Here is a 17,104-nt window from a genome sequence, read left to right on the forward strand (position 1 = left end):
AGCGAGCGCAACAGGCATAATCCTAACATGATCACAATATCCGGGTTCTGAGAGCGAACTATTATGTTCAACTCGTTTATGAGCGGTCATGATGACTCACTTCTGGAATAAACAATGAACTGGAGTTTGTCTGACGATGCATTTCTACTTTCCGAGTAGGCTCGAATCGATGAGTCAAGTACGACAAACTAAAGATGATCTTATAGTTGAGGTAGAAATACGTATATTTGTCAGAACGCAAATACTAATAGGAACAGTACTTAACATGATTTTGTCTTACTTAGCTTCACATGTTCAATCAACAATGCACGCAAAGGCCGATTTGACAAATCGCCTAACCCCACTACGTGACTATGTTTTCTGTTTTGATTGCATCATATTATGCGCCGGTTCAACCGGTCCATCCTGCTTTTTAGAGCTGCCTTATCAGGTCGGGTTATGACCAGTACCATAGTCAGTGCTTCAGTGAGGAGATGTTTCATGCGGATCTGCGGGTGCTCCTAACTGAAGCTTCTTCTGTTACTAACGGGAAAAAGCACGTGCAAATCACGAGTTCATAGAGCAAGTTTGTGGTCAGCCAGCATCATCGTTGGATGCGATGGCCTACAAAGAAAGGATGTTCATGACAAAAATCTCATTATTCGTAAATAGTTCTATTTTTTTTTTATTTAGTGCCTGTGAGTGGAAATTTCTACCGGATTCAATATTCTTATTTAATTTGTGAATTTTAGCAGAGAGTTTATGGTTTAGATGCTGCTTGAAATATTTGACCACCCGCATGAACGATAACAATAAAACGTGCTTAACCACCCATTTGAGATACAATTCGTACAGCATGCGGTATTGTTGAACCGTCTACATAACTGTCCGTGTATGGTGCTGGTTTATTAGGAATGAACTGACTAACACAAGTAGGCTGTATTATGAACATTATTATGAGCGAATTTTTAAATTGATCACTAAAATAACTAAAACGTCCGCTATGAAATGAACAGATAGCGCCACCGTAGCCTTGTGTGTTTGACGTAACTCGACTGCTGTCACAGTGTTACCGTCCATATACGGTGGCGATTTGGTTTGATGCGGTGAGTAGCGGAAAAGTCGGCTTCAATGATCCATTGAAGATAACGGATCAATGAAGCAAGCTTTTCTATCATTCACCGCATGTTAACAAAGGCGCCACTGACGGACATTAGCATTGTGAACATAACCTCAAAATGACTGACAACTCTCGCAGGTCATTTTGACACATGTAACATGAGCATGAAAAGGACAGCAACAAGATCGATAAAGTAGAATATATAATCCGCCTTTTTCGTGCAAGTGTGTGGTCTATCAAAATGACCTGAGAAGTGCCAAACAATGTCATTACTAGCTTTGTTGGTGTAATGAAGAGTTGTCAATCTATTGAGATCAATGTGTATTGTATTTTTCGTGCACACACATAAACAAGAGAAAAAAGAATAGATGGGATGTGATGCAACACGATCGTCGACAGCGACGTACAGCTTGGACTTTGGTCAAATGTGTCAGTTGGCACGAAGTTCGTTCACAACAAAGATGATGTAAATAATGTATTTATTGGCTGTATAACTTCTTCCTTTTAAATTGACGTGTTAGCCATTCAAGACTATACAACATCGTCCAATTCAGTTCCTGCAGCATTATCAGTTCTGAGGCTCAATTTTTATGACAACCGTTGATAGTTATTTACCACCTTCGCGAGCTGCCTAACCAGACAGTAGGGTGCTTGTACCAGTTATCGCACTACCTAAGCAATACTATTTCTACAAAAATAAGAAGACCGACGAATGTCATCGATATGTCTAATGATAGATTAGTTTTTATACTTTACAGGAAAAATATAGAAACCGAGCAAGAACTACTTTTAGTATTTATTACGGCGTGTGCCAATGATAGGAACCCTGTACCAGTTATGGACATAATTGTTAATTTGGGTTCCACTTCGCACTATTTACATGCATTTCTTATGGGATTAGCCATAACTGGTACACTATGGCGAAATAGGGTGCAAGGAAGCGGAAAAGATAAGGAAAAAGAATTATTTCTATCACAAGTTGCGCAAATTGTGAAGTTTGAATGATTGCAGCCATCTTTTGTGATCGTGATCTGTTGTTCACGATTTTTTTCTTCTTGATTTGCATCATTAAAGGTTGAAAATCACCTATGGCGAATTTGAGGTACTATAACCATAACTGGTACACTGAGCCTAGTCAGTAGTTTGTCTGGTGTGGAAATATTTTAGATTTTACCGAGACGAATATTTTTCAAGGATCAACTCAAAGTTCGAGTGTAATGCGTGCGGCGTAGATGTCTGCGTGTAAAAAATAAATGATTAAAACACAGAGAAACAGACGTCACACTCTCATCGCTTCCCATCGATCACCTTTTTAACGGTTGATTCGAATATTCAGTAGTAGGTCGTTTGACTACTCGCTGCGCTGGTATCGTTTTTGCTCCTGATTGACGTTTGCTCACTACCGCCATCTGGGCTGCAAAACGGTGAGTCGATAAGGAGAGCGTCCAATATAGCTCTGGTCCTCACAAGTTCCTACCTCATGCTTCCACGGGTCAAGCGATGACAAAGACCGCCAGCTAAGAGTTGTGTGCTTAGCTGGTAGCGCAGCCTGGGCACTGTTGTCCTTCTGACATCAGCTAGATTGAGGAGGTACGATCCGAGTGTCTGTTCACCAAGGAGGTGCGGCTCAAACAGCGTCTGTTCTGGCATCCAGCGGCTGAGTAAGAAACGCTGCACCACGCCCAGCTAGATCCAAGGTGGTAGCCCCATCAGCGTGGTCGTCCCAGTGTTGGTTGGGACGTTAAACAGAACTGGCACGATGGCCCTCCGGCGAGACAGGAGTGTTGGCGTAGGCCCAATAAGCCACCCGTAAAAATCCCCATTGCGAATAACATAGGAGAAAATACGACTCGATACAATCGGCAAAGACCCACGCGACGAAATAAGGACTACGATTGGAAACTTGGAACATGGAATTGCAAGTCACTAGGTTTCGCAGGATGTGACAGGATAATCTACGACGAACTAAATCCCCGCAACTTCGACATCGTGGCGTTGCAGGAACTTTGTTGGACTGGACAGAAAGTGTGGAAAAGCGGGCATCGAGCGGCTACTTTCTACCAAAGCTGTGGCACCACCAATGAACTGGGAACAGGATTTATAGTGTTGGGCAAGATGCGACAACGTGTGATCGGGTGGCAGCCGATCAACGCAAGGATGTGCATGTTGAGAGTTAAGGGCCGTTTCTTCAACTACAGCATCATCAACGTCCACTGCCCACACGAAGGGAGACCCGATGACGAGAAAGAAGCGTTCTACGCGCAGTTAGAGCAAACATACGATGGGTGCTCGCCGCGTGACGTGAAAATCGTTGTCGGCGACATGAACGCGCAGGTAGGAAGGGAGGAAATGTACAGACCGGTAATCGGGCGAAACAGCCTGCACGCCGTATCGAATGATAACGGCCAGCGATGCGTAAACTTTGCAGCCTCCCGTGGTATGGTAGTCCGAAGCACCTTCTTCCCCCGCAAAGATATCCACAAAGCCACCTGGAGATCACCCGACCAACAAACAGAAAATCAAATCGACCACGTTCTAATCGACGGTAAATTCTTCTCGGATATAACCAACGTCCGCACATACCGCAGTGCGAATATAGATTCGGATCACTACTTAGTCGCTGTATGCATGCGCTCAAAACTTTCGACAGTTATCACCACGCGTCGAAGTCGAACGCCGCGGCTCAACATCGAGCAACTTCGTAACGTAGAAGTGGCTCAAGACTACGCGCAGCAGTTAGCAGTGGCGCTACCAACGGAAGAGCAGCTTGGCGCAGCTACACTTGAAGATGGCTGGAGGGACATCCGATCCGCCATAGGTAGTACCTCGGCTACAGCACTAGGCTTCGCGACTCCGAATCACAGAAACGGCTGGTACGACGGCGAATGTGAACAGTTGAAAAACGAGAAGAATGCAGCATGGGCGAGAATGCTGCAACACCGTACGAGAGCGAATGAGGCACGTTACAAACAGGCGCGGAACAGGCAGAACTCAGTCTTCCGGATGAAGAAGCGCCAGCAGGAAGAACGAGATCGCGAAGCGATGGAAGAGCTGTACCGCGCTAAGGACACACGAAAGTTCTACGAGAAGCTGAACCGCTCGCGCAGAGGCTTTGTGCCACAAGCCGACATGTGCCGAGATAATCACGGGAATATTCTCACGAGCGAGCGTGAGGTGGTCGAGAGGTGGCGGCAGCATTACGATGAGCACCTCAATGGCGACGTTGCAAGTACCGAAGGTGGCGTGGTAACAGATCTAGGAGTATGTGCACAGGACGAAAGACTTCCGGCCCCTGACCTTCAAGAGATTGAGGAGGAGGTTGGCCGGTTGAAAAACAACAAAGCCGCTGGAGCAGATCAACTACCAAGCGAGCTTCTAAAATACGGTGGAGAAGCACTGGTGAGAGCACTACACTGGGTCATTACCAAGATTTGGGAGGAGGAAGTATTACCGGAGGAATGGATGGAAGGTATCGTGTGTCCCATCTACAAAAAGGGCGACAAGTTGGATTGCGGGAATTACCGCGCGATCACACTACTGAGCGCTGCCTACAAGATACTCTCTCAAATCTTATGCCGCCGTCTATCACCGATTGCAAGAGAGTTCGTGGGGCAATATCAGGCTGGATTTATGGGTGAACGCGCTACAACGGACCAGATGTTCGCCATCCGCCAGGTGTTGCAGAAATGCCGCGAATACAACGTGCCCACACATCACTTGTTCATCGATTTCAAATCGGCGTATGATACAATCGATCGAGAACAGCTATGGCAGATTATGCACGAATACGGATTCCCGGATAAACTGATACGGTTGATCAAGGCGACGATGGATCGAGTGATGTGCGTAGTTCGAGTATCAGGGACACTCTCGAGTCCCTTCGAATCTCGCAGAGGGCTACGGCAAGGTGATGGTCTTTCGTGCTTGCTGTTCAACATTGCTTTGGAGGGTGTAATAAGAAGAGCGGGGATAAACACGAGTGGGACGATTTTCACGAAATCCGTTCAGCTGCTTGGTTTCGCCGATGATATTGATATTATTGCTCGTAAATTTGAGACGATGGCGGAAACGTACATCCGACTAAAGAGTGAAGCCAGGCGAATCGGATTAGTCATTAATGTGTCGAAGACAAAGTACATGATGGCAAAGGGCTCCAGGGAGGAATCACCGCGCCCGCCACCCCGAATTCATATCGACGGTGATGAAATCGAGGCGGTTGAAGAATTCGTGTACTTGGGCTCACTGGTGACCGACGACAACGACACCAGCAGAGAAATTCAGAGGCGCATTGTGGCAGGAAATCGTTCTTACTTTGGACTCCGCAGAACTCTACGATCGAATAAAGTTCGCCGTAACACGAAGTTAACCATCTACAAAACGCTGATTAGACCGGTCGTCCTCTATGGGCACGAAACATGGACCCTACGTGCAGAGGACCAACGCGCCCTTGGAGTTTTCGAACGGAAGGTGTTGCGTACCATCTACGGCGGAGTGCAGATGGAAGACGGGACTTGGAGAAGGCGAATGAACCACGAGCTGCATCAGCTGCTGAGAGAACCAACCATCGTCCATACCGCGAAAATCGGGAGGCTACGGTGGGCGGGTCACGTCATCAGGATGTCGGATAGCAACCCGACTAAAATGGTTCTCGAGAGTCATCCGACCGGTACAAGAAGACGTGGAGCGCAGCGAGCTAGGTGGATCGACCAAGTGGAGGACGATCTGCGGACCCTACGCAGAGTGCGGAACTGGAGACAAGCAACCATGGACCGAGTGGAATGGAGGCGGCTACTATGTACAGCAGAGGCCACCCCGGCCTTAGCCTGACCGGTAAGGTAAGTAAGCACTACCGCCATCTAGTGGCGGCCCGGTCAAATACAGTACATTTAGCATTGGGCGATAACATTTTCGTGACGATGTTTTTTAGTAAAACTTGTTCTAAGTGTTACACACTTAATTCAGATTGCCGGGATATCAGCATTTTTCCATTCTTTTGCCGAGATTTGCACAGCCGAGTAATCAGCAAACAACAATTTTGCTGAGATCTCAGCAATTTTGACAGTTCATTGCTGAGCTTCGGCAATCGTTTTGCTGAGAGTCAGCTAACAAATGTTACTTTTTGCTGGGATATCAGCTGATAGTTTTACTGAGCAGACGGCTGTGCGCGTTTTTGCCGAGCCCGCAAATCTGTTTTGAGTGTGTACTAGCGTGGGACACAAAAAGACATTTTACTCCTGTACACTTTTTGAGTTCCATTTTGGTCCCATATCAACTGTGCAAAATTTCAGATCGATCGGATAAACTATAATTTAGCGCCAGCCATTTTAAGTTTTCATACGATTTAGTATGGGGAAAATCGTTTTTTCAAAGAAAAATCGCCACAGGTTGCCCCTTAACCCCTAAAAATAAATAGATGAATGATTTCTGTTGGAAATTTTACGAGGAACCAACCCTCCGAAGACCGCAAAATGATCTGAGGCATGTGAAAAAAGTTATTGACTGAAAACCGAATGGCATGCAAACGCTGTTTAACATGTAAGGAATAACAATAAATAATAAAATCTCGTTATTTTATCGATCGGGTGAGGCCTAATAACTTTTTTCACGAACGTCGCATCAATTTGCTGTCTTCGGAGGTCTGCTTCCTAATGAAGTTTTCTACAGAAATCATTCGTCGACTTATTTTTAGGGATCAATGGGTGACTCCTAGCGATTTTTCTTTGCAGGAGTAAAATTCCCCCATAGTAAATCGTATGAAAAACTAAGAATGGCGGGCGCTAAAATATAGTTTTTCCGATCGATCTGAAATTTTGCACAGTTGATATGGGACCAAAGTGGAACTCAAAAAGTGTACAGGAACTTGAGTTTTTCCATTTTTTGTATTTTCCCATATAAACCGTGTACCAGGCTAGTGTGTACGTCTGTTTCTCTGTGATCAAAATTTCACCGTTTCCATTTCGTAAGTGGGATGTACTGTGCACATGTAGGACAAGTATTGTATTGGTCAAGTACATATGATTCAACTATACTCAGTAGAGTGGGTCAACGTTGTATGGAGAAACTTTAAATTTGATCGTATCAACCCCGGAACAAAGCTTTTTCAATCTATAATAGCGTCCAAAACAACTGTGCAATATTTGGGAGCGATTGGTTGGGTCTCCGTATTCCGCATTGCGATTGAAATTTGTATGGAAGTTAGTATGGGAAAACGTACTTTTTTTATTACTGTTATTATTTATTTGTTATTTATTACGGTTACAAGTATGCAGCGGACCGTGCAGAATAGTTCCCGTATTAATACATCTGTGTGTATTTTGAAAGGTTTGGCTCTTGAGCAAAAGCCTAATTTTACTATAAAACTGAACGATCAACAACAAAAATGTTCGATTCCAGATTCAAAATGGTTCCTTTTATGCACAAAGCAAACGCTCTTGGGCCAAAACACGAGCATTGCATCAATCCCCCAGAATCTAATTCCGTGCCTAGTTCTATAAATTTCTTAATTTGGCTGACAAACTTCATAAAGATGCAGTAGCAGGACATTTTAAAACTTCATTATAATATCATAATCAAGCACAGAATTCATTAACTCACTTCATGGTTTCATAAGGTATCAATTGAGATCAAAAGAGAACATTTTTTGAGTTTCATAATGGGAGCTAATGAAATTAACCCTCGAGCAGTCGAGTCTTTGACTACCTGCAGCCAGGGCTGGAATTCTCATCAAAGTGTAAAAACGCAGTGAGCTGGCTGCGCGCATTCAATACAAACGAATGTGCTGCGTACGGATGCTCATAGAGCTTGCTGACGTTTATTCACCTTTCTCTTTCAAACATGTTGGGGGAATAGGATTTGTTGTCATCAGGAAAGGTTTCCCGATGAAAACAAATCCTATCCCGCCTGCATGCTTGAAAGAGAGAGGTGAATAAACGTCAGCAAGCTCTATTCTCACGGATCTTTTGCTCTTTGAGGCGCACTGCGTTTTGGCGCAGTGTGTAATGTATCTGTTTCACGCAAAGAGTAAAGGACACATGATGCACGCATACTCATTGCGCTGCTCATTGCGCAGTTGGTATGACAGAAGTCACAGATAAACGAACGTAACACTGACGAAAATTTCTTTCAATATATCTCAGGATCCTGATAACTTACAGAGTTGGTGTTTTCGGCATAATTATTATGCTGGTCAAGGACCTACTGCACGCAAAAAAATCCGTTCCGATATACGTGAACTCCCAATCACGGCAACGGGAACAATCGGGAACTATGCATAGCAACGATAACAACAATAAGAAATGTACACCGTGAACTAGATTTCACGTTTTCTAGAACGCCCATATTGATAGCTGGAACTAGTTCCAGTTTACGGTGTAGATTTGCTTGTTCTCATATTTGCGTTTGTTTGTTCACGTTTATCAGAACGGTTTTCTGAGCGTGTGGTAATGGGTAGTTTGATTCGGAATTCTTCCATTAGGCGGCGCTAGTGATCGAACAAATTTTATATTTCATATATCTCAGGACTCTGATCACTTAGAAAGATGGTGTCTTCGGCATTGTTGTTTGGTAGGACAAGGGCTTACAGTTCATGGCCAATTTGTTTCGAAATTTTGCCACTAGGCGGCGCTAGTTACACATTTGCAAGATCATGAAAATGATTGATTTTTTAAATTAAGTATTCAACATGCTGTAATTTTGTTTTCTTTGAACATATTCAAGTCAAGTCAAATGTTTTACAAAGACCAATATGTTGGCCGTAAATGTGCAAAATTTCATTTCATTCGGTTCAATAACTTCTGAGATGTAGCAGTTTAATGAAAAATACTCAAATATGAATCATTTAACTAGAATCGCTCTAACTTCATGTAAAATTATCCAATCATCTCCAAATTTGTACCATTTAGAGCTAACTAGTTGTGCAATAAGCGATAAAAATTTGAGAATTTTTGGTGCACTTAATAAAAAGTTACAGTTTGCTGAATATTTTTGCCATAAATAATCAAAGTTGCATGCTTCTACTCATTTTTAACTAGCGCCACCTAGTGGTAGAATATTGAAACAATTTACCAATCAACGGAAAGGCCTTAACCAACCAAACAACATTGCCGAAGACACCATCTTTCTAAGTGATCAGAGACCTGAGATATATGGAATATAAAATTTGCTCGATCGCTATCGCCACCTAGTGGAGGTATTTATAACCAACCGGCCTATCACTTGCAAGACCTTGACTATTCTAACAACTTTGTCAAACACACTAACTATCTAAGTAATCATGATGCTGAGATATAGGGTATGAAATTTTTACAAGTGTCACATCTTGTTGTCTGTGATTTCTGTTATGTCAGAGACAAACAAACGTAATACTGACGAGTTTTTTATACCAAATATCTCATGATCGTGATAACTTCGAGAGTTGATGTCTTCGGAAAAAATATTTGGCTGGTTAACAACTTACCAATAATGATTCGTTTGATTAAAAATTCCTCCACTAGGCGGCGCTACAGAGCAAACAAAATTTATATTATATATATTTCAGGATTCTGATCACTTAGAAAGATGGTGTCTTCGGCAATGTTGTTTGGTTGGTTAAGGCCTTTCAGTTGATTGATGAATTGTTTAAATATTCTGCCAGTAGGTGGCGCTAGTTATCAATTAGAAGGAGCATGCAACTTTCATTAATTATCGCAAAAATATTCAACAAGCTGTAACTTTCTATAGAGTGCACCAAAAATTCTCAAATTTTTATCGCTTATTGCACAACTAGTTAGCTCTAAATGGTACAAATTTGGATGATTGGATAATTTTACATGAAGTTAGAGCGATTCTAGTTAAATGATTCATATTTGAGTATTTTTCATTAAACTGCTATATCTCAGAATTTATTGAACCGAATGAAATGAAATTTCGCACATTTACGGTTAACATATTGGTCATTGTAGAACATTTGACTTGACTTGAATAAGTTCAAATAAAACAAAATTACAGCATATTGAATACCTAATGGAAAAAATCAATCATTTTCATGATCTTGCAAATGTGTAACTAGCGCCGCCTAGTGGCGGAGTTTCGAAACAAGTGGTCCATTTACTTTGAGCCCTTGACTTACCAAACAAAATTGCCGAAGACACCAACTTTCTAAGTGATCAGAGTCCTGAGATATATGAAATATAAAATTTGTTTGACCTCTAGCACCACCTAGTGGTGGAATACTGAATCAAACGATCCATAACCTTTAGGCCCTTGATCGGCCTAACAACATTACCGAAAACATCAATTCTCAAAGTAATCAGGATCTTGACAAATATAGGAAGCAAATTTCGACAGTGTTACGTCTGTTTGTCTCTGATTTCACTTCGTTTCGCCTCACTCATTGTCAATTTACTTTCACACTCTGTCACAGTGTGCAGAACAAATAACGCAGTGTGTAATGGCAAACTGCTCACTGCGTTCTTTTTATTTCTCATTGCGTAGCCACCTGCTCTTTGCGCTTTGCGTTTAGAAACTGCGCATTGCGCGCAGTGAGTGAGGAAATGCCAGCCCTGCTGCAGCGACGCCGCGCTAACGCAGTGTACCACATGTTCCGTTTCCACATGTTTCATAATGAGTACTTAAGAAAATCATACTTTTTAGTTATGGCTAAATTTCATAATGCGTTTGTATGTATTCCTTTCGGTTATTTGCCTGAGTGATCAGTTCGCAGATGTCAAGTAAAGAGAAACATGACATTTCTGTTACGTCTGTGATAAAATAACAACATACATTTTATTATTCTCTGGATGATTTTTTCAACACCTACTTTTCAAAACTAAACATAAATCAACAACTCTACAGACCCAAGTCAACCCAATCATAATCCTGTCATAATTAAAATTAAAGAGAACTACATTACCACCCTATACAGAGTGTTAGGCTCCTGGAGTGCAAACTTTTTAACGTTGAAGCATTCGTCATTGAAATCATTGCCATCATCAAGAATTTAAAAGCAGTTTTCTCGTTCAAAACAAAAGATTTTGCCATGAAAATGTATTCACTGCATTCCACATGAGGAATGAAATACAGTGAATATATTTTCATCGTCATTGTTTTGATTTACAGTGAAAAAACTGCTTTTCGTTTTCCGAAAAATGATGACGGATGCTTGAGCCTTAAAGGGTGATAGAGGACCATAAATGGTGAAAAAAATGTTCTACACATATGGTCAAATCTCAACCGTTACGTAGTTATTGAACCTTCCATGTTTTTGATTGTTATTACCTTAACTGGCTATAACTTTAAAAAGGCCAAACTTATCGCTGTTTTGTTTACCCTTATTCGAGAGATTATTGAATTTTCTATCAAAAGTTTTCTAGAGTACATAGTGTGTTTCAATTTGTTTTTGTCACTTATCTTTGAAAAATGCGCGATAGATCAAAATTCTTTCTTAGGCAAAGTTGTGGTCCCTGTTCCACTGGCTGTTCTGAGGAAGTCATTTCTTTTTCTCCTTATGAAATCGTGAGAACGAAAAGGCACAAACCTCCTTTTCGAAAAACATTTACAAAGGTATATAACTTAAAAGAAAGGCTCAAACGACATTCGATAGCAGAGTCAAATCTTGAATATGGGCCGAAAATTCTTCAAAGTCATGAATGAAACACAAATTTCACTTATCGCTGAGATATCTTGCTGAAATCTGAAAGGAGAAATTAAAAAAAAAAAGAATGTACATATATACAAAATTTCATTTATACAAAAATGCCTTCAAAATACCGCGAGATAATCCGCTATTTCAATTTGAATTTGATGAAAATTTTCCGAGTGCAAAATTTGATTTACAAATCTATATGGGAAAGCACATGTAGGGGTATTAGGGGCATAATGGACACCCTAAGCAAATGAGTATGTTAGGCCTGTATAACAGACAAAAACTCAACATATTATCAGTTGGCTTACAACTTTAACTTGTTTCCTACGTATTTCAATCATTTACAGCTGGTAGAATCTCATTATTGTGAAGAAATAATGAATTGAAAACCGTGTGTTTTTTGGGGCTGGCAGCCAAGGTACGGGGCGAAATGGACACCCCTGCATATTTTATGCTGTATCTTTGAGAATATCGACCAGTTAAGTAATTTTCCAACGGAGATCAATACCACAGATATAATACTCCATCATCCGAGTTTACATAACTTCAAAGTTAATTAAATAAATTTTGGGCTAAAATAATCGGATTGATTTTTTTCAAACTCTCTAAAACGCCTAACAGTATGCAACGCGCGTACATCCATTCGTAGCCCTTCACTGTCAGAGCTGTCAGATCAGTGTAAGGCTAAATATAGTTTACAGGTCTCGAAATTAGTCTTTGTCTCTTCTGTCAGCTTAAAACTACAGATTCTGGAAACATTTCAAATTTTTACGTTTTATGTTTTTCACATACATATACACCCTAATAAGCTTTGCATCATCCCAAAATGTGATTATTTCAGGGCTCAACACATCAATTATGACCCCCTAATATTGCAACGATTCTTTATTACACCAACGAACCTAACCTCTAACTGACTGACAATTCTCAGGTCATTTTGACAGATGTAATATGAGCATGAAAAGGACAGCAACAAAATCGATAAAGTAGAATATATGATCCGTCTTTTTCGTGAATGTGTTGGGTCTGTCAAAATGACCTGAGAATTGTCAAACATTTTCATGGCTTGCTTTTTTGGTGTAATGAAGAATTGCATGTTATTAGCGGGTAGTGTAATAGTTTTCACCATGATAAATATGCACGCCAGCCGTTCAATTCACAAAAAAATGTGGAACGCTTCACGATTTTGCGTGTCATCCTTGCGCAGGGGCCATGCTAATCTTCTCTGTATCGTTCCAATTTTAGTATATGTCCAGCCGAAGCTAGGACGAGCGGAGAGCTAAAAACCCAGTATATATAACAGGCAGCCATCAAAATGGTGCTAGCGATGAATAGACGGCAATATGCCACTTTCCGAACACTGCTGTCCAGGCAAGCAGTCCGGTACTCGACGAGAATGAATGCATGAAACGTACCTGTTAGTGAACATCCGCGTGCGCGTGTGTTGGCTGTAAGAATTTTGAATGATACCCAAAATATTCCAATAGGAATTCTGCAAATCAACTCGTACACCGAAAAAATATTCTACACCGAGAAAAATTTCTACTCAATGACTGAGTTGGCCTTACTCAGAAATCTAAAAATCCTTTGTTTTCTTACTCAGTTTCGGCTAAAAGTGGGACAACCCATTGGCAATGGGTTGTCCCACTTTTAACGGAAACTGAGTAAGAAAACAAAGGATTTTTCGATTTCTGAGTAAGACCAACTCAGCCCCTGAGTAGAAATTTTTCTCTGTGTACTCAGTGGCTGAGTTGGTCTTACTAGTTTCTCGGTGTAAATAAATTCTTCTTGGAACAGACCAGCCGTCTGACTCTGAATGGCGGGGAGATACGATGCTAGATAAATCATAAATTACAATACGTACACACCTTCTCGGAGCATGGACGAACGCTAGCTTTGTAATGAAGAAACGAAAGTCTCGCGTTCCCTTAGCGAGACCGTCCAAAAATCAATTCATAAAATGAATTTAGAAAGAAAACATAATCGTTGAGTTGAAATCAACTTTAACCCACACTGTACGTTCCTCTTTAGCGATTAACATTTTTGACTCGACGTGGTGACCATCAGCAGTCGTAAATTAGCCACGCACTTCTGAAGCACGCGACTCCCAAAAAGTTTTCAATATTTAAAATTGAGATTGAAAGAAAAACAGTTTAAATGAAGCCCAACCTGAATAGTGTACATTGTCAAACTATTATCGTTAGTGATTGATTGCAATATTCAATTCGATATTTGAACCTTACATGACGCGCCTCTGTTAGATCCTAAAACTGCAACGTGTTCGCGTTGTAGGTATACACCGAGCGAGGTTTTGGTACTATTCACAACGGCGTGTACTCCTGAAGTGTTAAGTTATAAGTAGCAGATAGCAATCGATAAACTTCTAAGTAGAACTCATAATATTATTCCTGTTACAGCAGCGTCTTAGCGTTTGTCATCGATAACGATACAATTAGAAGTCGTTAGGATTTTTGAAGGATTCGTCGTGTATGGTCTTCGAAGAGACGAGTCCACGAAAACTTTGATGCACTCGCTAAGGGGATTCAAGTGGCCAAAATTCAAATATTTTTATAGACGAGTGTACCGGTGAGGGTGAACTGAATTTATCGCGGTCCGAGAATTTTGACACTACACCGAGTCTACTTCTAGTCAATGACTGAGTTGACCTACTCAGAAATCGAAAAATCCTTTGTTTTCTAACTCAGTTTCAGCTAAAAGTGGCACAACCCATTGGCAATGGGTTGTCCCACTTTTAACGGAAACTGGAGTAAGAAAACAAAGGATTAGTCAGTCATTGAGTATGGTCCACTGCACGAATTTATACTGACCTGCTTACTCTCACACGAAATTTGACGTTTAAGAGGTGTCGGCACCGCTCAAACGTCAAATTTCGTGTGAGAGTATAAGCAGGCCAGTTTAATTTCGTGCAGTAATCCATAGAAGTTTTCCTCGGTGTAATCCAAATTTTCTAATTGGAACCTAAAGGGTAGTTCTCACGCTGAGTCAGTTTCTTGCAAGAACGTTCATTTAATTTCTCTTCATTTCAGTTATCAAAGTGTGCACATGTCGCTGTCTGTCCATCGCTAGCACCATTTTGATGACAGCCTGATATATATACTGAGTTTTTTGCTGTTCGCTCGTCCTAGCTTCGGCTGGACATATACTAAAATTGGAACGATACAGAGAAGATTAGCATGGCCCCTGCGCAAGGATGACACGCAAAATCGTGAAGCGTTCCACATTTTTTCGAGAAATTTCTATTGCCCCTGATTTGTAATATTTTTCCTTCATGGACACGACATGGTCATTGAGAGTGGAGTCCGCTGGACACAGTAAGGAATAATATGGGGGTGAAATCAACGAACTGTGACCAGAAAACACGCGCTTGATTTATATCGTGTTGTGGTCAGCAGCACCCGACAGACAGCACTTTTACTCTCCCATGCAAACAGCAGGGGTGAAAATTAGGGTGGAAATTTAAAAGGCCTACTTTCTACGGTGACGTCATAGAAAGCGTGTTCTTTCTTTGGTCGGCAATCGGTATATGTCGACCCCTGTTTTGTCCATGCAAGTAAATACAACCTGATGATGGATTAACATGAAAAAAAAAGCATCGTCCTCATGTCCTGGGCCTAGCTATATCGATTTTCGACCCCCTTCTACCCTAACTCACCCAAGGTATTAATGAATGAAATCACACTCACGCGAGATTTGTTTGGGTTTTGCTTTGCTCGCCGGGTAACCGCATACCGCGTCGATGCGGACGGGCACGCGTGATATGGACGGACAGTGTCCACTTGCTGCTGCTAGTGGTCATTTCCTGGATCAGTCTCCCACGCGACGGTGAATGGAACTGAGGGTTGAAGATGTGTTTGGTTGTCTGGTTTTCCTGGTAGTACTGATAGTGATGAAGAAAGCTGTTTCGTTTAAAGTTAGTTAAATGATGTTTAAAGAGTATAGTGTAGTGGGTAATTCAAGATGGTCAAGTGTCCAAGACATAGGCGCCAACTTAGGGGGCAAGCATAGTTTTGCCCCCCCTCAATAATTGACAATTTTTCGATTTTCCCATACAAAAAATCAGAAAAATCAGGCTTTGCCCCCGCAATAATTTGTCCAAGTTGGCGCGTCTGGTCCAAGATGAAGATGACCAGTGTGTAAAAATATATAATGTGTAGATTTCTAAATGCTGATTCTTGTTTGTTATCTACAGTTGTGTCTAATTCTTAAACAGCAGCAAAGGCCGAATTGCATCTAAAATGGTTTACTTTATTACCTGTATTACATTGTAAATAGGCGAATTTCTATTGATCTAAAAATTTAACAGCAACCTACACATAGTGCTTGTAATGAGTTGTAAGCAAAATTCGGGATTTTCGGAGCACATGCTGAAAATTTAAACAAAACATGTTTGAAAAGTAGCAGTATGCATTTATAATGAATTTGAGTGTAGAATTAAGGTGAAGTTAAAAATTAAAATACATGCAACCAGCTTTTTGGCCAGGGGGATAGACCCTTAGTAAATTTATATCTTGTAATAACTTTCATAATGTTACGTTCCTTCTTTCTTGATGATAAAGAAAAACTGTATTCTAGTTTAAGAGCTAATTTATTACATCTATTCGGTTTGATGGCTTGTTAAGTAGTGACAAATAATTTTCATTTTATGGATCTTGTCCCATGGCAATGGGCATGGGCGACTACAATCTATATTTCGTCATGCACACGCTGGTGGCATAACATCTCCCCCTTTTAACCCTCTAATGGATACCTGTGGTCCATTGGACCCCAGAGCCACTTTGAAGTGGTCGCAAAAAAGTTTGGATTGACACATCGGTCCCGTTTTCACAGTACCTTCAAACTACACCACGATGAGTTATTTGTGCAAAAATAACAAATATTTCATGGCGTACTATAGATTATTTTTTATGTCAAAGTTGAACCGGGCGATTTTGGTCCCCTGGGGTCCATTGGACCCCACGACACGAATGATTATATCTTGTGATCGTCACTTCCTAGAATAATGCTGTCTTCGACAAAATTGTTCAATAGACCAAGGGCAATCTTGTGACGAACAAATTGAATTGGAATTAGCCCAGTAGGTGGCGCTATTGTTTATTCAAATTATGGATTTAAAGTTAAATTTAGCTTAAGAATCTTGAGAATCGGAATTCGGAGTCTTCGCGTTCGGAGTCTTCAGCAAAAGTGTTCAATACATCAAGGATTATTTGGTAATGAACATTATTTTAAAGTTTTTCTTCAAAATGGCGCTAATTAGTTCGTATATGCCCAGCATCCTAGATTGGCAAGCGTCCTGAAATAAGTACGCTTCTTTTGAAGTGAATATCTTGAGAATAACACAATATAACTACATTCTGTTCACAATA

The 17,104-nt window shown here is 41.1% G+C and overlaps 1 protein-coding gene and 2 non-coding genes across 5 annotated transcripts in view; 2 read left to right on the forward strand and 1 right to left on the reverse strand.

Moving 5' to 3' along the window:
- LOC109399937 (rootletin) overlaps positions 1-17,104 on the forward strand; it is a 153,039-nt gene that overhangs the window by 100,829 nt on the left and 35,106 nt on the right. The window contains exon 1 of one of the 3 annotated variants that reach the window (XM_062846407.1): positions 15,289-15,651. The exons of the other annotated variants lie outside the window; for them this stretch is intronic. Coding sequence (XP_062702391.1) covers positions 15,568-15,651 — 84 coding nt within the window. The 5' untranslated portion in view covers positions 15,289-15,567. Of the gene's footprint in view, positions 1-15,288; positions 15,652-17,104 lie in introns of those variants that run through there. 3 annotated transcript variants of the gene reach the window in all.
- LOC115267099 (U6 spliceosomal RNA) lies at positions 12,883-12,989 on the reverse strand. The gene has a single exon (XR_003897628.1). It is a non-coding gene; the product is annotated as a U6 spliceosomal RNA (small nuclear RNA).
- LOC115267098 (U6 spliceosomal RNA) lies at positions 14,860-14,966 on the forward strand. The gene has a single exon (XR_003897627.1). It is a non-coding gene; the product is annotated as a U6 spliceosomal RNA (small nuclear RNA).

The sequence above is a fragment of the Aedes albopictus genome, chromosome 1 (assembly GCF_035046485.1).
Source record: "Aedes albopictus strain Foshan chromosome 1, AalbF5, whole genome shotgun sequence".
Taxonomy (NCBI): domain Eukaryota; kingdom Metazoa; phylum Arthropoda; class Insecta; order Diptera; family Culicidae; genus Aedes; species Aedes albopictus.